The following is a 23,100-nucleotide window of genomic DNA, read 5'->3' on the forward strand; positions in this document are numbered from 1 at the left end:
TACCTAAAATATTTCCATTTTTCTTTGAAAACAGAAGAACATTTTTATTGGGAAGAATTTTTTAACATTTATATAAACTTATTTATTAAATAATTTATAGTGATTTCTTATACGAATCACGAAATACTAATGAGGACAAAATGTCTCATTTCATTTAATAATATATGGCAATAATAACACTCAACTCTTGTAAAGGATTCACTGATTCTACAGTCTGATTGAATTTAAAGATCTTTGAAACTCATTTTAAGACCTGTTTGAACAAATCATAATTCATACTGCAGTGGCATGACTTGCTTAGGCATCTTGAATAATCCTCTACTGGCATCTTTTTAAAATCATAGCCCTCAGCAATTGTGGCTTTCTAACAGGACTCAAGGAATCCCAATTATTTGTCATTGTTTGGTTCTTACGAATCTGAAATATAATCAGTATTGTATGTAAACATAGCACCTAGTATAACGTTGAGTAATGTTGCTCAATTGATTGTTATATTAGTATACGAGTGATGTTTAGTACTTTTCTAGTCTCGAAGAAGTTTCCAATCCTTGAATAAGCTGAGAAATTCTGTGAGATGACACCACTGGCTCAAATGACTCAACAAGGATTAATTTTAGAAAGTCACTGGAGGCCTTTATGACATCATAATACAGGATTCACATATTTTAAAAAACCTACACTGGGCTTGCAGGACTTAAGTGGACTGAACTTTGTAAGTTCTAAGGGCAAAGGGGCTGAGATTTAATAGCAGCATGAAATGACACTTTGGTTTCTAAACTTAAGTGTTACTAATCGAATCTGACTCCTGCAGATCATAAAGTACAATTGGCTTTTTCAATTTAGATTCAAACAGCTGGCTAAATCCATTATCCAGTGATTCCATGAAGCAAAATCTACTGCCTTTTAAACCAATTCTTCTGTATTTTCTTCTACTATGGAAATTCTTTGATATTTCTGAAGAAATCTAAAAAATCTACAACATGATATAAAAAAATTAAGCAAAGTTATATCTGTACTCCAGACAGCTTTTCACAAATGTTTATGAGAGTTACTATATTGCGTAGATCATTTAGAAAAAATACCACCAGGAGTATCATTTCTGGAGTAGTTTGTGTGCATTTGTGTCCATTGGATTTATCTGGAGGGTCCTTGTATAAAGTAATGCAATTCAAGATATTTGAAAATCAGCTTAATTTAGCCCACCCTCCCCTTTCCCCTATCATCACCACTATTGTTACTGGTTAACAATAACAAACCTTATGGAGTTAGTCTTGGTCAGAATACTCATTTTGAAAAAAAATGAATGCATTGACTGAATTTAGTATCTGTATGTGCAGATAGTGTTTAAAATTCATAAACAAAACTACAGCTCTCATACTTGTGTTTTATATGTACATCAATGTTAAATCCTGCAGATGATAAATGATGAGACAGAAATGTCACAACTCAGTGAAGTTACTATCAACTGGGGTAATTTCTCTCTGGTCTTTGAGCTTCATTTTACTTAGAAGGGTGCTTGGCTTCAGACAAATGTGAGAGGAAAAATAAGAATTGACTATACACATGTTTAGTGTCTTTGTATGATTAGGTTCTGGAACACTTCCAGGAGAAAACTTTGTGTATGAGCTCATCTGATTTTAGTTACTTGCAAAAGAAAATAAGAAGAATACATCTTCCTGATCAAACGCTGCCTTTTCAAGTTTGGTAGAACAAAAAACATGCCTCCTCCTTTAATAAGTACAAATACACAAGACTGATGAGGTGAACAAAAATCAATACACAGATTCCAAAAATTTCACAACTGTTTATTTTCAGTTAAAACATGATTGATGTCAATTAGATGCAGATCTGTCCTGGTGATTCTCATGAAATCCACCATGTCACATAGTCACCTTCCATGGAACTCTGAAAATTCAACACTATGCTTTAATGTCCTAGTATTTCCCCGTAAGTCCTTAAATTCCACACATTCTATAAAATGATTGTTTTATACTTATTACAAGTATTCTATTTTTGTCTGTGGTAATATTTAGTTACAGCGTACATAACTACTTAATATTGTTGATATAATGGGTATTTATGACCGCTGGTACATTTTAACCCTCATTTTTTTGTAAGAAAAAATTTTAAAGTACTATGGAAAAACCTCCAGAGCAAGAATATGCACAATATACAATTTAAAATATAGTCCTCAGTAAGAAAAATATAGCAAAATCTTGCTTTATAGACTAAGAAAAACGAATAGGGTGTAACAGGCATTACTAACTAAAAAGAAAATGAGTTTTTAGATAATGCTTTCAAATGATAAAATGAAGCCTTTCTGACTTGCACTCTAATGAGAGCAACCCACTTTTTATAATCATAAAGAAATGTATTCTGCTTCATTATGTTTTGAATGTGAACTAGTTATTCAGAATTTTCTTGAAATTTATCTCTGTTATTAGGGAAAACGGAATCTTCTCCTCTGTGACTAGACACTGTTACAGAAACTAAAGAAAGCCAAACAGAGCTGGTTCTGCAGTACAGTCAAGCCTGTGAAAACATCTTGATGTGGAAATGAAAAGAACACAGAGTTACACTGCTGTCAAAATGGTAAATCTGTGGCTATTGTGAAAATCAAAAATATGGAGTGGCTAATGAATATGTATTTGCCTACTTGACCAACAAAACACACACACACACACACACACACACACATTCCGTCCATCATTCACTTTTTGAAGTGTCAGATAACATTCTTCCTCAAATGACACACAGGGCTTCATTTGCTATGCATAAGGTCAGTGAATATTAGCTTCACTTACACTTGGCTGAGAATCGGTTGGTGTCAACAGTAGAGGCTTAGTTCCTCCACTGAACAGGGTTAGAATGTGACAGAAAGCTGCCACTGAAGAAGATGGATGATCGTCTTTGCTGACCCTGCTCCCCTAAAGTGTTGTAGTTTGGTTCTCCTTCCATCTCTACAACAAAAGACCCTCACTGAGCTTCCCAGTCGCCTTCAGCTTTATTGGTGCTAACAGGTCCAGACATTTTCATCGATTGGATTCTCTACCTTTTAAACACAAGAGCTTGCCCTTTTTGGCTAGCTAAACCTTGGCACAGATGTCTTTCTTCGTAATTACGTCTCTACTATCTATTGGAAAGGATGCAATCAGACAGGCAAACATCATGTTAGCACAGAAAATGCTGAACTATTTATCTCAGTTTCCCAATGTCATTTGTCTGTAGAAATTAACTCTTAGATCATCTCAAGGTAGTCTTCTAAATGGGAAAATCAAAATCTCATGTCTATGTGATGACTAGCATGTAGAATATGTTATGCACAGCTATTCAGTAGGTAGGGAAAAGAAGGGCTTCTGAGTCATTTTACAGAAGCAGTTATTGACAACCATATTTTTAAAATGCATGTACCTGAAAATATTCTGATAATTGTCAGAGCTCTATTTTGCTTTCCATTTTTAGTGGCCAAATTGTGAAATATGGCCTTCCCTGTATAAAAAATACATAAAAACATTTACTATCTTATAAAGAAGCTGTAATGATATAATGAATTACTTTGAGATGCCAATTTGTTATTTTTAAAAATGTAAAGAAATTACCTAACCTCAAATTTAAATGTTCAAAAACGCATATATAAGCAGGATAAAAAGTTCTTACAAATAGATTTTTTAAAAATAAATATTTTGAGTATATATGGATTTATAACTCTGAAGCTATAAAACATTATAACTGCCAACATTATTTATTCCATGCAAAATGTAATTTAATATATTCATATATCTAGAATTACAGTTAGCTAATAAATACATGCATTTATAAAATATACCAATGTAAGTACTAAAAAAGAGAACTAAAAATAAAAGTAAATTTCACAAAAATGAAGCTATGTATAGTACCAATATAATTCAAGTTAAACCTTTTATTAAATTGCAGACACAATATAATATGATCATTTTCCTCTACTTTGAAATAAAAACTATTTACCTTAAATTAAATAATTCTGAAATTCTGTATATTATATTAAAGTGCTAATGCTTTCATTCAAATTGAGAAAATTAACAAATTATAGTTGAAAATAATTATTTTTTAAAATGTTGGCAGTAAAACATTTTGATATGATATTAACAACTATCATTAAGATAAAAACACTTATTATGGTTGGGGAATCCATCAAAAATATACAATGCTGATAGTCATTCAAGGAGAAATTTAAGAACACAGTTCATTTTATCTTTAATATCCTATAAGCTGTACATCAATGATTTTTATTCTCTCAAGTAAATAATATTTCTCTAAGAAAAATTCTAATAATTTCAAGTATGTATTTGTAAAGCAACTATCAATTTTTGCTTTTTAAATTTTATTTACTTATCTTTCTGTAAGACAGAATAAGCAAAATCAAAATTCTTCTTCTGAGTGTGAGCTAGAGTACCAGGTAATCTAATTAGTTATTACTCTCATTTGATAATTTTAATGCTAAAAATCTAAAATTAATCTTAAAAATCAAATGACTTCTTGATACTATGCAATGATTTAAAAAAAAAAAAAGAAAGAAAGAAAAAAAAAAACAGCAACAAAATTCTTCATGCCCAATCAGGTCCAGGGCAGTGTTCTGTGTTCCGCCGACCTAAGTGGCCTGCCTATGCAGATTTTCAGGAGCATGTCCATCCATCAGTGTCAGCATTCTATCAGACGCCACTCTGATCCAAATGACAAGCAGTTATCTACCGACATTAATGAATAATAAATAACCATGCCAACCTGGGTTATATGAATAAAACGTATATTATTTTCAGTGAAGATTAGTCTATATGCAGAAGCAGATATGGTTTTGTTTGTGTGTTTTCATCTCATATATTCGGAAATAGTGGGGAAAAAAGTGGCTGCAATAAAAGATGTGCTTAATGTGAACTCTGGTATACATGAATGCTTTGTTTTTCACCAAGTCAACCTTGCCTCAGCTTGTATCATATAAACCTAAATGAGCTGTATTCACAGGCTCCTGAATATTTATGCTGTCTTTTATAGACCTAACACGTAGTTTGTGTCTCTGCAATATATACAATGACAGAAAATCCTTAAAAAATTAAAGATCAGAAGAAGTTGTGTCAGTATCCTAACCTTGCTCCTCTTTCATATTCATCCTTAATCTGAGTTCCTGGACGAAAACCTATTTAAATTATTAGTATGCTCCTTTGTTGTAAAGTCTCCATCTCTCTCTGATTTAAACACACAACAACAGAAATTGCTAAATACAGCTTTTTGAAAAAATAAGGATTAAGAACTTTAACTGATTAGGCATTCACATACATATCTTGATTGAGTTCCTTTATGATATTGACTGATAGAGGTAATTCTGGCCTAAATGTTACAAGAGACTATAATCAAAATGTGGATTTTCTTACCTCAAAAAAAAAAGCTAGAATTCAAGTTATGCAAGTTTTGCCATATATTATGATTAGTGATTTTCATTTTTAACTTTACCATTTTACCTTTCCATTATGAAACTCTCTTCTCAGTTTAATATTAAAAGTTTAATTTTACAATTTTTGTAAATAATGAACATTATGAATGATTTGAAGAGGTAAAAAACTAGATTTCTTATTATACCTAATTAAGAATTTTAACAGAAACATAAAAGGATGGATTATAGTTCAAAACAGAAGGATATGCCAGGATTAGATCAAAACTTTGCAATGATAATGAGTAATAGTGATTAATAAGGTTCAATATTTTATTAATTAGTTATTAATTTGTACAACATCAAATTATAATATGTAAAATCACTCTCATGTAAACAAGGCAAAAGAGCAAAATATTGCAGGCTATATATTTTATCTTAGTAAAGACACAGAGAATGAAGATGTACTTTCACTACTTTAACCTACTTCATCGATGGGAAGGTATGCTCTGAAAAGTTTTAAATCAGGGGATATTGTAGAATTTCTGAAAGGTAAATAAAAAGCTATTGCCAAAGTCTATGAAACTATAGGAAAAGATTCTTTCAGAAAGAAAAGAAACTAGAGGAAGCAGTTATGGCAGAGAACATCCACTTTACCACATTGAAAGATAAATTATATTAGAAAGAAGGATGATTACACATATAGTGATGGCCTGGTGAATAATTTTGAAAATCAATGAGAGAGCTGTTTGAATTTGAAGTGAGAAGCAATGCTGTCTCATTGGGGAAATTTACAAAGAGGAAAATGATCAAACCATTATGTTCAGCCTTGAAATACACAGCGCTCTCATACATAATGTCTGTGCCGAATAAACATCAGACACAGAAAGAGCATGGCTGAAGCAGCAAACTTAAAAAGTTCCAGTCAGGTTTCCTTTGCAAACTAAAATACTGTCTCAACATAATAAACCTGGAGCCATATGTCTTTCCCAGCTCCAGCTCAGAGCCTGAATATCTAAGCTTTGTATGTGTTAATTTTAAAGCTCAGTTTTGAAGAAAAGATTTTGTAGAAGCAAGGACTGAGGGGCTAAAGTCTGCAGGTTTCTCAGAGGAGATCTAGTCAGAAACCACAAGACTAAACAGCAGAGTTTTTGCTCCCTCTGAAATTCTAGGTTTGTAATAATGTAAGAAGGGGCCACTGTTCTCATTTTAAACACTTACATACATTTGTCATATTTCCAAAATGTGCTAATTGCTAAAATTCACCTTCTTACAATCTGGTAAAATGCTACAATTAAAAATTTTAAAAATAATAATCTATTTGAAAATCAAGAAGCACTATATATATGTATATATATATATACTGCTTTCTGAAAAATATTTGAAGGCATAGCTAAGGAAGCTTTATTTTGTTTTGTCTTTTTAAAATATACAATAATCCAATAATATACGAGTTTTCGGCCTCTTTGTAATTTTCAGTTGAATTTTCCACATAGAAAAACAAACATCTTAACTATCAACACTTACAAATTAAGAGATTAGTGCACAGCAATTTAGAAATCTAAAAATGGGTCAAGGACAAAAATATACTTAAATTTTTTGTTACATATTGTAAATTTGTGTTTTTTTCCTCTAGTAGGGGTAGAGATCGGCAGTGTATGTGTGCATGTGTGTGCATGTGTGTATATGTATGTACATATGTGCATATGTATCGTGTGTATATTATCTTGAAATAGAAAAAATGGAAATAATAAGTTCTGATTTTACTTTGGAATCTGTCGTGAATGGCCTGTTAGAACTATAAATAAGACCCCAAACACCCTCTAATTTAACTTTTGTAATCTTTAATTTACCCTCAAACTTTGAGAATTTATCATTCTAATTTTCTTGGAAGAGATTATAACCTCAAGGAGTGCAAGAATGTCCACAGAACAGTTGTCTTATAATAAATGTATGTGTTTGAGAGGGTATATCAATTAAGATTATTTAATCCATCTACTAGTTTAAATTAATGTCATTAATGTGAGCCGGTAAGTTAATGCCACTAGCTGTCACTGTCTACATGGCAACTAGTTCAGATAATGATAGGAAAGTACTCCTAGACATAAAACATACAAATAACTTGAAAATATAGAGTAGCATAGTGAACTTACTGATATTAAATTACTTTGTTTCAGAATAAACTTTCATTATATGTAATAATGCTTTAGATATATTTTACCCCTCTACACCTAATGTCCGCTTTAGATATATTTTACTCCTCTACACCTAATGTCTTTTAAAAATAGTGCTCTTCTTTAAAAGTAGAGTTGATAATATTAACACAATAGATTGTTGACCAACTTTAAAAGTTAATAAGTACAAGATATATAGATGATAATTACATCTGATCAATATTACAATATATTGATCAAAGCATCACGGTGCTCCTCTCCCCAGATGGAGGTTTTCTATAAAAGGCTATAATTCAGCCTTTAGTGTTAATGGCGTTGGTGCAGGTCTTACACCACCATAGGTGAGGGGCTAACCTTAGATATTAACTGGGTGACATATGAAACAACATATAAAAACCGGTATGTGTCCTTTCAAAGCCTCCTGACTTTTAATACATTGGAAGCAAGAGACAAAATAATCGTCAACAGTAAATAATATAAATGAATGAGACCATTGAAAAGATTCAAAATCCACAGTAGAGTAGTCCCCTCTCATCGAGGGGAATACCTTCCAAGATCTCCAGTGGATGCTTGCAATGTGGACAGTACTGAACACTGTACACATATACTATGTTTTTCCTGTATACACACACCTATAATAAAACTTAATTTATAAATTAGACATGGTAAGAGATTAACTAATAACAAAATAAGACAACTATAATAAAATACTGTAATAAAAATTATGTGACTGTGGCATCTCTCTATGAAAACATCAAATTGTACTGTGCTCACCTTTTCACTTAAAGGAAACACTTTAAAGCTTCTCTTTGGCATATCTGAATTGCCAGCATCACTACTTTGGCACTTTAGGGCCGTTATGAAATAAAATCGGGGTTACCTGAGCACAAGCACAGTAGATCTGACAACTGAGATTACTACAAGTGACCAACAAGTGGATAGCATATACCACAGCGTGGATATTCTGGAGAAAGGAATGATTTGCGTTCCAAACGGGATGGAGAGAGATAGTGTGAGTTTTTTTCATGTCATTTGTAACAGCGTGTGAGGGAAAACTTATAAATTGTTTATTTCTGAAATTTTTCATTCAATATTTTTGGACTGTGGTTGACTATGGGTAACTGAAACCAAGAAAAGCTAAACTGCAGATAAGGGAAGACTGCTGTACATAACATGTGACCATTAAAATGTTTTCAAATTGCTATGCCCCAGAATGTATTTTCCCTGGTTTGCTATGTCAATCTTTGACCTCCGACTAAACAAAGTCAGCAAAATAATAAACCTCCCATACTTCTTAAGGCCACAGAATTTGTGAGAGACAATGCGCATTTAACTCAACTGAGGTGTGTATTATTCAGGGTTCCTGTGAAATTGTGTTATTTAGGAATAATACCATAACCTATACATACAACTTCTCAGATTCTACAACTTTTAACAAAGCTGATATCACAGGCAGAAAATAGAAAACAATGTCGCTATCTCACTAAATTCAAAGGTGAATGGTTTTTGTTACCAGATTTTTTTAATGCGCATTATATATGCACGCAACATACTTTCCAAGTATTAATACTTCATGAATATCCTAATGAAGACATGCTTCCATAAAACTAAATTGGTGAGATATATTGCAGAAGATGGGATAACTTAAATGTGAGAAAAAATGAAAAAAGGATTTTCCAAATGTTTCTTTTCTGACTCATGCAACAGATATTGATGCAGATAGAGAAAAATATATGGCAGGGTTAAATTCCTCCCTTAAAGATAATATTATTGTTTGTACAAAATAACCACATTATACACAACATCATGATAAATTAAATATTTTATACATTATAATTATAGTGACCATTACCTTAGAGGAAATGGCTACAAGTTGGTTACAAAAATCAAATTCAATGCAAAATGCTAGAGCAATGTATTATGACATCGCCTGCCAGAAATTAATGCCAATTTAAACTTCCACTAGAAATGTAAAAGAGTGACCATATACTTGCCAAAGTTAGGATAATTAGAAAAGTTCTAAAGTTATAAACTGAGCTTATAAATCATAGAAAGTTAAATTGGGCACCAGAATTTCATTCTTCCTTCTTTCATTATTTTTTTTTTCATTTTCATCAGATCTTCCTTCTTCCTGTCCTTTATTTATTGACTAGTTAAATGCACTGTGGTACATACAAAGATAAGTAAAAAGCAATCTAATTTTAAATGAAATGTACAAGGTTGTAGTAGAAAACTATGATGATTATAAATTTAAGAATCACAGTTATCTTCCTCCATTTTTTCTTTAAAGGATAGAAGAAAATGCTAACAGCAGTTGCTCCTGGGGCAAAGGCCGTGGGACTGGAGCATTGGGCGGGGGGGGGGGGGGGGGGGGGCCCCGGCCCAAAACCACCCCCCTTCCCCACCCCAAAAAGGCTTCTAAAACAGTAGCTGCGCTTCTGAAAGTGAATAAGCTAAAAAATAGTAAAAATTGTGATGTAGTTTTAACTCAAATAGAATAACGATATTTGGAAATGATACTAAATTTAAGTAATTTTCAATTTATAGAGTGTGATGTTAGCTATGAATTGATTTCTCAGGTTTTGTTTCTTTAATTTTTTTGCTTGTTTTGAAATTCAAGAAAAAAAGCAAAACCATATAATCCTATAATAAAAGTCACTTTCCCATATAAGATAATCATAAATATACTTCAAGAACTTATTTTATTTTTATACTTTTTAAAATTTACCTTTATTGTTGAAAGTATTACAGATTTCCCTCTTAAGAACTTCTTATTTTATGATGGTTGGAACTCTGCCTTTCTCAGGACATAGATATTAAGTAATAAAGAAGGTAAAAGGCTTTCATTTCATTAGAGGAGGGAGACGAAGTTGTAAAGGAAGATACAGAAAGACAGCGACAAACATGAAAATGAATACATAGAAATATTATTTTCATAGAAAGAAATTCCTCATATCTGGAGCAGACTCCTGCCTATATTTCCTAGTGATTAGCATATCACCTTGCTATATTCTATGCAGATATAAAATATAATAAAGAGTTCTCATACTCACAAAGTTTAAGACTAATCATAGAGACTAGCCATATACAACTAGAAATGAAATAGTCATGTAAATTTAAAATAAAAAATAATTACTTTGGCAATGGGTAGTGTATCATGCTTAAGTCTTTAAGAATACTGGTACACATTTATTGGAAGACTCATGTGGTGCAAGGAACTACTAGGATGAGAAGGTAGAACACTATAAGGTTGCATCGTTAAGAAGCTTAGAAGCAGTAAAAGGAAATCACAAATAATAACTAAAATCAAATAGAGTATGATGATTCCCACAGGGAAAGGGCAATTTATAAGTATTCACAAGGAGAGATTATCTAACAGGCTATCAGTGGCATTTAATTGGAATTATAAGTAAAGGCAAAATGTCCACAGCCTGAGATCAACTAGGTAGAAAAAAGCAAGGCATGGTAATAAAAGGAAAATGGCATGGACAGTAACTGCCGTCAGAATTTGGAAGACTGAGGTCAGTGAAGAAGTTGGGGAAATTTAGAATAGGTAATTCATTGATTATTTGATATGTCCCAGATACTGTTTTTTAGGGATTTTTTTTAACATGCATGATTTCATTCAATACTGACAAGAACCCTATGAGGCACATACAATTTTTCTTAGCCCTATTTTATACTTAAGGAAATTAAGGCTTAGAGCGATTGTCCTAGTTTATACACCTAGTGTAAAACTCTGTGACTCCAGCATCAGAACTATTAATCCTGTAGTGTATCTTACATTTCCATATATATTTGTTTATAAATACTATATATTATAAAGATTCATTTGTTAACATGAAAAGTGATGATACAAATTACATATTACTTTTCTGTGAAAAAGCAGTTTTCAAAAATCTAATCAAGCAGAAATCTTATTAGTAATGCTATAACATTGAATAAATATTTTAATTTATGGAATAGGATGTTACATGTCCATAAATCATATATTATTAAAATAATGACAGACCTGTTAATTTATTAATAGAAAGAATTAAGAAACAATTGTGAGGGGAATTTCTTATAATAAAAGTAAAAAATGTATGATTATTTCAATTCCCCTTCACATGAAATCATAAAAAAATTCTGTTTTAATTCAGAAAATTAAAATTAAGCAATATAAATAACAGAAGCAGATCACACAGATGTGTTCTGACATATGTGCATGTAAACTGCATTACATCTTCAGATTTTTTACAGTTAGAATGACCTTGTATTTTATCGTCTAAATGAGAACACTTTTGAAAGCAAAAAGAAGCGGTTTTAATAAGTAAAAGAATTATCTTAGACAAATTAGGCATATGGTCACCCTGCTTAAAATAAAGTTTCATTCGTTCTTCGTTAACTAAAATCCATTAGTTGAAGTACAGGATACATTTTAGAAAGCAGTGTGGTGTAGTGGGGAAAAAAGACTTGAATTGGGAAACAGGATCCCCGGTTCTCATTCAATATTGTTCCTTTTTCATATCCCTGAGTTTCAGTTTCTTCATATGTCAAAAGAAAAAAAAAAACTTTCTACCTGCCAGTGATGTGCTATGGATTAAATGAGAAAATGAACATGATTGTTCAGTGTCAAATGCAATTCCCTATATACAAATCCACGGTATACTCCCCAGCTACACACTTTGACAAATAATATTCAAATTTTAAATGAAACCAAGTTGTACAAAAGTTCCAAAAATTTCAAAATATATTTCAAATGTATTTTTATTCATCTTCTGAAAAATATTTCCATATGTAAAATACAATCTGCTCTCAATTTTTTAAATGACTACACTTTTTATCTAAGAAAATAGAGTGGCTAGTTTCATAAAAGTGACAACTTCTATGGTAATTTCTTTAATGGATTTCTTGACAATTAAAGCATGTTAACTACCTGAAATTTTATATTTTTAAATGACTGCAAAAAGGTGTCTTCATAAAAGCATTATATTAATTAGTCAGACAGAAGTTCTCCATATATTAGACATGAGAAATATTTGGTTTTTAAATTGGAGGGGTTTTTTCCCCCAAAATGTTGACAGAAAAAAAAAACCCTCTTACATCCACTGATCAAAACTGATCAGTTTTTACAGTTTTCATATTTCAAATTATATCTAAAAATATCCCAATGGCCTGCCACTCTAGAAAGTGTCCAGATAAACTTGCCCCTCCGTGGCTAACCACCCTCATTTGGCTAGAGACTCACTAGTATCCTCTCCCAAACACTTCAGTTTTCCTCAATATGGAACTAGAATTTGTTTTCAAACGCTGAACAGGATCACTGAAAGGGAAGAGGAGAAATCCTGTAAAGACAGGCCTGGATTGAATCCAGGGGCAAGTACGCTCACAGTGATGCCAAGGAATTATGCCAAGGAGGGAAGTGATTTTGCAAATAGTGCCATAGCTAAGTATAAGGCATGTAATTCTTTTGTCAATACCACCAAGGTTAAAAGGAAAGTCATTTGATGAACAATTTACTTGACTCACAAAAATGCAGACAGACTCTTTCACAGTTGAATGATAAGGAGGCATCTTTACTCCTTTAATCACATTTTCTTTAATGAACTTCTATTAATACCTCATTTCACCTATCCTAATGCACAATTAATGTAGATGACAGTAAAGTAATTTTATTTTATTTTTAAGTACCTTAGTGTATTTTGCAGGTGACAATAATTTTGGTATTCAAATGAGTTTCCAATTCTTGAAGCCAATATAAATGACTGCATAATTTTAATACTACCACATTTAATGAGATGATTTTGCTCATTTGGAAGAAGTTGGAGACTTTTCTTCACGGTAAATATATCTCTTTACCGCAATTAAAGACTGGTTTTCTTAGAAGTATAGCACTCAAAAAGTTCCTGCTTATTTTTCTTAACAACTTAAATGGAAAAATCATATGAATTAAATTACACAACATGAAACAAAAATACTGTAATTTTTAAACCTTTAAACATTAAAAGAGCAGGACCTTTCATGTTATTTCCGAGTCTTTTCTTAGACAAAATTTATTGTGCACTTTTACATGTATTCCTGCTTTGTTTCTTATGTTTCCCATTTTCTAGTGTGCTAGAGTTTTACATTCCATTTTCACATGAAAATCTTCATACTACTAAACCACTGCTTTTATAGCTAAAATGTAATAGCATGTTCTTAAAATTTTCTGATAGTAGTTACTGTTGAATTCACCATCATTTTCAAATAACTGTTGTTAGCCTCTAGTCAATAAGAACGTTGCCTTTCATTAAATTGATTAGTTAACTAAGAATACTTCTATACTTACCCAGTGCAATAGCATCCTGCCTATTAGTAATGGTAAATCTTCAGTTTTTTATTTCCACATACATGGAACCTGCAGGATTTTCTACTCTGCAAAAAATACTGCCAGTGACAGAAAGGGGAAGAGGACAATAGGTAGACATGTTTGCCTCCTTCGGGGGCAGGGGTGGGGGGGAAGGCTGCTATCTGGCCTGAGACCTGACCCTGTAATATCTCAATTTATTTTGCAGAGTACACCTCACAGTGTCAGCGATGAAGAATATGATAATTGAGTCATAAGTAGTTTATATGCTAGTGACCAGCCACGTGAAGTATCTAATTTGTCAACCAGGACAGGAAAATATACTTGGCTCAGTTACTCCATCAAAATAATACATCCAGTGGAAACATAATGTGAGCCACATATATAATTTTTCAATTTCTAGGAGCCACACTAAAAGAGTAAAAAAGAGCCCTAGCTGGTTCGGCTCAATAGAAAGCCTGTGGACCGTAGGGTCCTGGGTTTGATTCTGGTCAAGGACATGCACCTCTATTGCAGGTTCCTGGCCCTGCCAGGGTGCATGCAGTAGGCAACCAATTGATGTGTTTCTCTCACATCAATGTTTCTCTCTGTCTTTCCTTCTCTCTTCTACTCTCTCTAAAAATAAATGGAAAAATATCCTCAGGTGGAAAAATAGAAGAGTAAAAAAAACAGTTGAAATTATTTTTAATATTACTATATTTCACTCGATTTATCTAAAAAATTATTAATGATGTATGTTACATTCTCTTTTTTCATACTAAGCCTTTGAGATCCAGAGTGTCATTTATACTTATAGCACATATCAATTATGAATAGCCACTTTTCAGAACCTAAAGAACTACTGCCTACCAAACTGGATAACAGAGATCTATACATTTATTTTATATTTCTTTAAATAGTCTATTAGAAAGATAATTTATGGGGAAGTAATGTGATTTATATGCCAAATTACTATTAGCAAGACATTCCAGTTCAGCAATGAAACAGAATAATATTTGCTAGGATTTTCCTTGTTTTGTGACGGAAACTAGAGCAAAATTGTAGTTAAAAGCCCAGGCTCTCGAATCAGAATGCTCTGAGTTTGAATCTAAACGAAGACAAACATTACCAAAGTCACTGCAAGCAAGCCATTCATCCTTGATAGCCCTGGTTTTTCATTCTGTACAATAGAGGTGATAATGATATCTACCTCATTCAATGAACTAATATATGTAAAGCAGGTGGAATAGTATCTGCACATACTATAACCCCCAAATTTAGTTATAATAATTACGGTTAGTTATACCCCCCTCTAAATTACCTAATATTTGCAAATACTAAAATTATGCCGCTGGCTAGGACTAAAAGAATAGATAAAAGTTATTTTTGGAATGTATTATAAGTTATAAGTTAAAAGATATATAAGTAATATAATCTTATAAAAGGAAAATTGTCAGAACATTCACAAACAAAAATATCTATCAATTTTGAAGGTCTATGTGAGTTTCCAATTTAAAAAAATTGGTCAATTATTATGAGCACATATGTTATGTAATTGAAAATCCAGTTTTAAAAAGCATAAAATTCACTAATTCATAGGCTATTATTGTTTAAAACCCAATAGGAAAGGTCCAGCTGATGTATTATGATAACTAAAACTTTGCTTTGGCCCACTTCCACAAAAATGGGGTCTACTATAACACAACTTATCGGGAATACACTCATTTTATTTATTATTTAGTCCACAAAAGAAATATGGCTTTGGCAGAAGTAACCTCAGACATTTATCAATGTGATAAATTGTGATGATTCTGTATCAAAATATTAGTATTTATAAAAATATTTCTAGAAGTTTGCAAATGTATTTGTACTTGCCCTGTCAGCAGAACTCTTGTTAGCAGCCCCCTTAACCTACTTTTTTTTCTGCTACTCACAAGTCCAGAACATAGGGGTTTCAAAACAGAAGGCATCACATATCATTAAATCCTGATTAATGTCACTTCCCTCTCCTCTCTCAAATCTCATAGCTCAACGTGTAACTGTCCATTTCTTTTATGTCAAGCATACAGCAAATTAAATTTTAGGAACAAATACTGTTATCGCCAATATTTATTACATACCCTTAGTGCAGATACCACAGTGGGGAGTCATTGATAAATTCAATAGTGACTTTTCCTAAGATTTACTGAATCAGGCTGCTGGTGTAGCAAAGACTCACATGTTCAAATAATTATTATAACTTAAACACTTTGTCACTGAACTGGAAAAAAAGGCAAAGTAGAATTTGAATAGTACATCTTACTTACGTTCACAAGTGTCCCCCTTCTGCTGGTAGCCTGCTTTGCAGATACATTTTCCAATGGGCACTAACCATTCTCCTTCTGCGCTGCAGTGCATCCTGGGGGAGTTTTCCGCCTCTTCCTCTGCACTGCTGACACATGTCCCTCGGACCTCGACTAAAGAGGAAAATTCTGAACCAGTCACTGTATCTGGAAAGATAGCTAAGTTCTCAATAATGGACCAGCACTTCTTGTAGTACACTTTGACAGAAACCAAAGCTATGCAAGCCCCTACATCCTGAAAGGCAAGATAGAATCCCTTTTTGGACAAAGGTCCAATCTCTCTCACCTCAGTGTTAAGCTTCATCTTTCTTTCACCAAGGTCACCTTGGGTGAAACTTTCATCTGCAGCAATGGTGTCTATTTTTACATAGAGGTTTTCTCTTATATTCCTGCCAGTGTCGTAGTCTGTTTCATAATAGTACAAATTAAAGGTTTCCTTGCAAGTTCCCAATACTCCAGGAAGACTGTTACAATCCCTCAGGGTGAATTTCAATTCTACAAAAATCCTTTGTGCATTGCCTTTCGAAATCCAGTTAGTCCGCAGCCAGTTGTTTTGGTTGGGCTCCATGACCTGGCACACCTGGTATGTTCGTATTGGGGTGTAGTTCTCATCCAAACCACTAATTTCTTCCCACTGTAAAATTAAATAAAGGTCATCAGTCATCCAGCAAAAAGAGATAATAATAATAACTTTTTAAAGTATATTTTATTGATTTTTTACAGAGAGGAAGGGAGAGGGATAGAGGGTTAGAAACATTGATGAGAGAAACATCAATTCAGCTGCCTCCTGCACACTCCCTACTGGGGATGTTCCCGCAACCAAGGTACATGCCCTTGACCGGGATGGAACCTGGGATCCTTCAGTCCCCAGGCCGACACTCTATCCACTGAGCCAAACCAGTTAGGGCAATAATAACATTTTGATTTAGAGAGTGCATGAGGAATCTTTGAACACAAATTTGTATCTTTGAAAGAAGTAGATTCCTACCCTGACCAACACTTAGCCTGAGAATAGAGTATTCTCACTTCAGCTTCATCCTTTTGGTAGAACAGGTTGCTTGCCTTGTTTGTACATATAATAAATATTTCATTTTGTTTAATATCTCTTTGCTAGTGTATTATATTAGTTTCTTTATACATGTTTGCTTACATCGGTAGTCTCTATTGAGATTATATTTCTGGACTAAAGTACACAACACAATTATTATATCACAGTTTAATGCATATACATATGGATACATGGCAGAATTTTTTGTAACGCAGTTGACATTTTAAGTGTGAATGTTATATTTAAACTTAGAAAGTACCTAAAAACATAGGGAAGAAAATGCCAAGAATACTCTGAATGGAAAAGCATTCAGATGTCGATATGCTGATATTCATAATGCGGACTCCTTCACAATCTTTTCAAAGTGAGACATAAGAGAGTAACATTTTACAGAGCTATTTATTTATTGCAGTGTTATTAATAATATTGTACACAAATCCACATAACTATAAAAAAGTATTTGTATAAAAGTATGATTCATCTTTGTAAATAAATTGCTTTCAATAGAAAATCAAATGGACATGGCAAAACAGTATCCTGAATCATATTTCAGTAATAAGCTTTTTGACTGAAAAAATATCAAATGTTTCAAAATGCTCATTCATATGCTGATACAATGCATGCTATAGCAAAATCATGTTATATGTATTCACACAAAAAAGAAAGATAATAAGTTTAGTAGAATTGGAAACAATTTAAAGATTATTAAACCATGGGTAATATCATCTATATCATCTATATCACTATTAACAATTAAAGTAATTTCCCCTAAAATAGCCCAAAATGCCTAAAATAACACTTATATCCTTTCATATCATCATTAAAAAATTACCCACTTCATATTTATGCTGTCTTATTAGTGAAATTCTCATCTACTTTTATTCATTTCACCAATGTGAAATGGCAAATATAAAAATATATTTGTATATATTTGTATTAAAGTTCACAGTCACATATCATGCAATATTTTAACCATAGTTTCAAGAAAAAGCAGGGGGAAAATAAACTAATAAGCATGTGCTAATGAGTTTTATCTGTAAAACTTGATCTAGAATCATTTATTTAAATGCTTTATAAAGTGTTAATATCTACTTTTAGAAGTGTTTCTTAGAAAACTAACAAAACTCACAAATTAGCAATTTACTGTAATTCAGCAATTTCTTGTGTGATGTTATATAACGGCTACAATTTTATTATACAAATCACCCAAGGTCCTCGACTACAGCAAAGAACCCATATCAACACAAATCCAGTTTGTAAGTAGTTAGTGGTGGGCATATTTTCCCTTTGTTTCCATTAGTTGCTTATAATATGAATGACAGCCAAATATAACCAAGTTCCTTCATTGAGACAGGTAGGTTTTTGTCTCTAAATTAGACTGAAATTAGTAAAAGAAGTAAAACTGGTAATGGTATCTACTACAATACCAAAAGCTCCAAAGATAAATGTGCTGTTTTTAATAATTTCCCAGTTTGAAGAAACCAAGGCTAATTATTATAAAGGAAAAAATCTTGCAAGTTGCTCTTTCTAACTTTAAGAAAAATTACATTATTTTGTTCTATCAATGAAACCATCGGTTTTACTAACCTATGAATCCCAGTTCATTTTCATTTTTATTTAAAAATTTGTTCCTGAGGGGAAAATTTCAAGACAACTATGTATAGATAACAAATAGTGACATGATGTAAATGAATTTAACGCAACTCTTGTCTTTTTTTTTTTTTTATCTCACTTTCTGATAAACTGCAGTGATTTCTACAAATGACACCATTGGGAAAGAAGTCTTAATTCAGATAATGTGCTTTTTTGGTTTGCTTATAAAAATGTTTTCTAGAAGCTTGTGTCTTAATAACAATTTATTTCCAGTTAGATATTTAATCACATGTAAGTTAACCCATTTCATATACAAAGAAAAAAACACTATCAATCTTCATTTTCTAATATTATCTGTTTAATCCTTCAGATATGTAGGGCTAACTGCTACTCAGATATTTTGAACTGACAGAATGCCCATTTGAGTCCAAGATAACAGACAGTCATAATTTATCATTTCATGGATTACATGGATGAAATACTACAATCATATATCAGTTTACTTCTCCTTAGAGATAAAAAACCACCCACTATCTCTATTTATTTTAATTGATGGATGGCAGAAAATAGGCTACATCTGTCATTGGCAAGAAAGGTGTTTCATTTTTTTATTGTGAATGTCTTCCTATAATATATATTATTTTACTCATGGAAAACTTCCACTTGCAAGAAAAGTACTGCACCTCAAACTTTACATACATTTTTTACTTAATTTGTAAAATATTTGACACTTTTCATAACTTATTTTCCCTAATACAGAAAACTACAATATGATATTATGCAATCTCTCAAATATTAACTGAATGAAAAATCTGAATATTTTAAATATATTTTCATCATTCACATTTTGCATTCTGAAACTGACTTCCACTTCATGACATTGATCTTATGATGTTCTTATACTCAAAAATCCCTTTCGGACTTTTGTTCTTCTCTTTGCAAAATTTTGTTATGCTTTTTATATCCTCACTTCATGCTCTTTGGTTCCATGTCAAAGATTAACTCAGGTAACAATAGGGTATACTTTCCTTTCTTGAAGCCCTCTTCTTTAATAAGGGATGAAGTATGTGATCTCTCTCACAATTAAAAAAACTGAAGAACAAAGACATTGACCTAAATTTAAGAAAGAATAGAATTTTCCTGATATATGAACCATAATGGTCAAAAATTGGGGGTGAGAGGTTACATATGTTTTCCTAGATTTTTGTTTGGCTGCTTTCACTCATACTTACTGTAACAGATTTCACTGTAGTAAGTGCATGCTCTGCCATCACTTCTGATTAGTAACAACAGATAGCATAAGATATAAACTTGGAGAATCCAAATAATATCTCATAGCAAACTGTATGCTAAAATATTGAGCATATTACATTTTGGGCTACCTTTTAAGGTACCTTTTGAATGATGCTAAAACTGTTTTTAAAAGAGGAAAAACAGATTGCATACTGTTTTAAAGAACTATACACAACCTACCAGGCTATTATACTAAAGAAGTATAAAACAACTAGAGTGGTTTAAATGAGTTTGTGAAAGGATTGTTCCCTGTAATTAGTTAGCACTTATAGCCTGAAACCTGAGGTAGGATACCACTCACAATAAGAACTCAAAAGATTATAGAATGTTTTTTAAATCCATGTCCCCAAGCACGAAGTATACCTTCTTCTTTACTTAAAAAATTAAATGTCTCGTGACAAACAGAACAAAATATTGAATACGATATTTGGAATTGAAATTGTTTAAATTTAAAGAATGTGAATAATTCCACTATGGAGAGGAAAGTTTTTGAGTCTTACTTTAAAAATGAAGGGTGATATTTCATGAGGAGAAGCACTTACCCCATTTGGTGGAGAGGAAATCCATTCCAACTCTGTTTGTTGTGCTTTAGAATCCAGCAGTAGTACTGAAAAAGAAAGTTTTATTTCCAAATGTTACATGAAAAACTTCAACACATTTGTAAGTTATTAAAGTGAACCTAATTTTATATAATTATCACTTTATGACTTAAGATATATAAACAGTTATTTATATAAATGAATGGTCAAATGAATACCTACCTACCTGATACAAGTATATTACTCCACCGTGGGAGAAAATATATTAAAATACCATCTTATATTTGGTATTTTTGATTAAAATATTAAAATAAACTTAAAAACTAAAAGTAAAAAAAGTAGAGTAAAAATTGCTATGTGATGTATTGCTTTTCTAGAAATTGTATATTATAAAGAGTTTGTAAACCATTGAGCCTTCCAAATTCTGTGAAACATGATAACCTGAATGTAATAAAGTGTAATTCTACATTGCTCTTAAGATAGTCATTAATTTATAATATTTTGCCATCAGTATTCCTAGCACTTTTTGAGAACTGCAGTTTATTAAAACTCTTCACGTGCAGTGTCTTTCACATACATATACAAGATGAATATGACTAAAATCTGTATTAAGAAATGTTATCCTGAGAAAAATAAACTATGATTTGCAAGGTATGGTTTTGAGTTAAACATCTGTTTTCAATATTTCCATTTTACTTTAATTTCCAAAGGTCTCAAAGCATTAGCTAATTCTCAAAATGGTATATTTGAACTCTGACTTGACTATTTTTCTGGCTTTCTTTTTAAAAGTTGTATTCCACTTTTATGCTATCAAAAATCATAATGAAATGAAATTAAATTTAAATATAAATGTAACGATTGCTCCTGATATTATTAATACAACATATTCAAATGGCATATGTCATACTTCCAATTTTATACATTTTATTGCATTTTAAGACAATTACTCTCCTAAAACATTCACTGTTTATTCAAACTGATTTGTTACCTGAGTTTTTCTCTTTCAAATTATTTTTGACTCTAGAGCATTTTAACAAAGGTATCAATTTGTCCACAAATAACAGTGAATGTAACCATGAATGTGCAAATATGGTTAACATCCAACTTCAACAAAATGTTAAAATTTGGACTTTAATAAAGTATGGTTATAAGAACTTTTAAATAATCACTAGAGGGAAAAAATGTATTTTAAAGGAAATGAAAATGTGTCATGCTTGGAAAACAGAACACATTGATTATGTGTTCAATTCCTCCATGCCAGTCAAGGTTATTCTCTGCAACTGAAAAAAGTAGATATAGATGGATACAGAGACACTTGTTTTCAAAAATGTTTTGCACTTAAGACCGTCCGGGAGACCATGACAGCACAAACTTTGGTCACAAACACTTGACTCTCTTCCAAATGAGGAGGGGAAAAAACACACTTTAAAAATACAAGTTGTATTTTGCACTTTGAGCATTAAAAAATCGTTGGATTAGTGAATTTATATGAAGCAAATTTTATTTTGTTTTTGTCCTCGACAATGGAGACAAAGCTGAAGGAAACAACGCAGGTGCCACGCACTCTTGAGATAATTTATTTTATTTTTATTATTTTTTTGTCTTTTGTACTGACAAGAGACAATTGGATTTTAAACCCAGGTGACCTCCTTGGGTCATTTTTGAGAGCAAAATAGGCATTGTGGACTGTTTACTGTCATTCCGTTCCCCCTCAACACAGACTGGGGTGGGTCGGGGTGGCGATGGCACACAAGTTGAGAAGTCAACAAAAACAAACAGAAAGTGGCCCTTGCGCGTGGGATCAGAAGCAGCTCTAAAGTGATCAGCGGGTCTCGCTCGCTGCCATCCGCTCTCTGGATCCACCCGCAAGCGCGCGCTCCAGCCTCCCGGCTCCGAGCACCGGCGCATCCTCCAGGCCCGCGGAGGGCAGCCCGGCGCCGATCGGGACCTGGGGCGCTCAGACCGGGCTCGGGGACCCCGCGCCCTCCCGCATCGGGCGGCGGGGAGCGGGCGAGGGGCGCGGGGCGGGCGCGCCTTGGCGCAGGCTGCCTAAGGCCGAGCGGGCAGCGTCGGGCGGCGGGGCCAGGGCGGGGGCAGCCGGGGGGGGGGGGCCGGGGGGCTTGCCAAAAGGGGTGGCCCCCCGCAAAGAGGGAACTCCCATTTACTCCCGTTGCCAAGAAACCAGGGGCATCCCAAGGAAGGCCGGGGGGCCGCCCCTGCCCCCCGCCCGGATACGGAGAGGGAAGAACAAGAAGCTTTTGGGAAGGGGTGTCCCTCGGAGGAAAGCAGCGGCGGGCGGGGGGGCTTTTTACCCCAAAGGAAAAAAAAGCAGCTTAAACTTCACCTCCCAACTCTTAAAACATTTTTAAACCCCCCGTCTCCGTAATGGGGGGAACCAAATCC

At 33.0% G+C, this 23,100-nt stretch overlaps 1 protein-coding gene across 7 annotated transcripts in view; it reads right to left on the bottom strand.

Annotated features, from left to right (window-relative positions):
• Window positions 1-23,100, bottom strand: part of EPHA7 (EPH receptor A7) — a 171,975-nt gene that overhangs the window by 146,525 nt on the left and 2,350 nt on the right. For 6 of the 7 annotated variants that reach the window (XM_006091813.3, XM_006091811.3, XM_006091814.3 and 3 more), the window contains exons 2-3: window positions 20,701-20,765; window positions 16,189-16,858 (exon numbers count right to left, since the gene is read on the bottom strand). In XM_006091813.3, the coding sequence (XP_006091875.1) occupies window positions 16,189-16,858; window positions 20,701-20,765 (735 nt within the window). Of the gene's footprint in view, window positions 1-1,852; window positions 1,906-16,188; window positions 16,859-20,700; window positions 20,766-23,100 lie in introns of those variants that run through there. The other variant, XM_014458437.2, reaches the window with a different exon arrangement.

Source organism: Myotis lucifugus, unplaced genomic scaffold, assembly GCF_000147115.1.
Source record: "Myotis lucifugus unplaced genomic scaffold, Myoluc2.0 scaffold_96, whole genome shotgun sequence".
Classification (NCBI taxonomy): Eukaryota; Metazoa; Chordata; class Mammalia; order Chiroptera; family Vespertilionidae; genus Myotis; species Myotis lucifugus.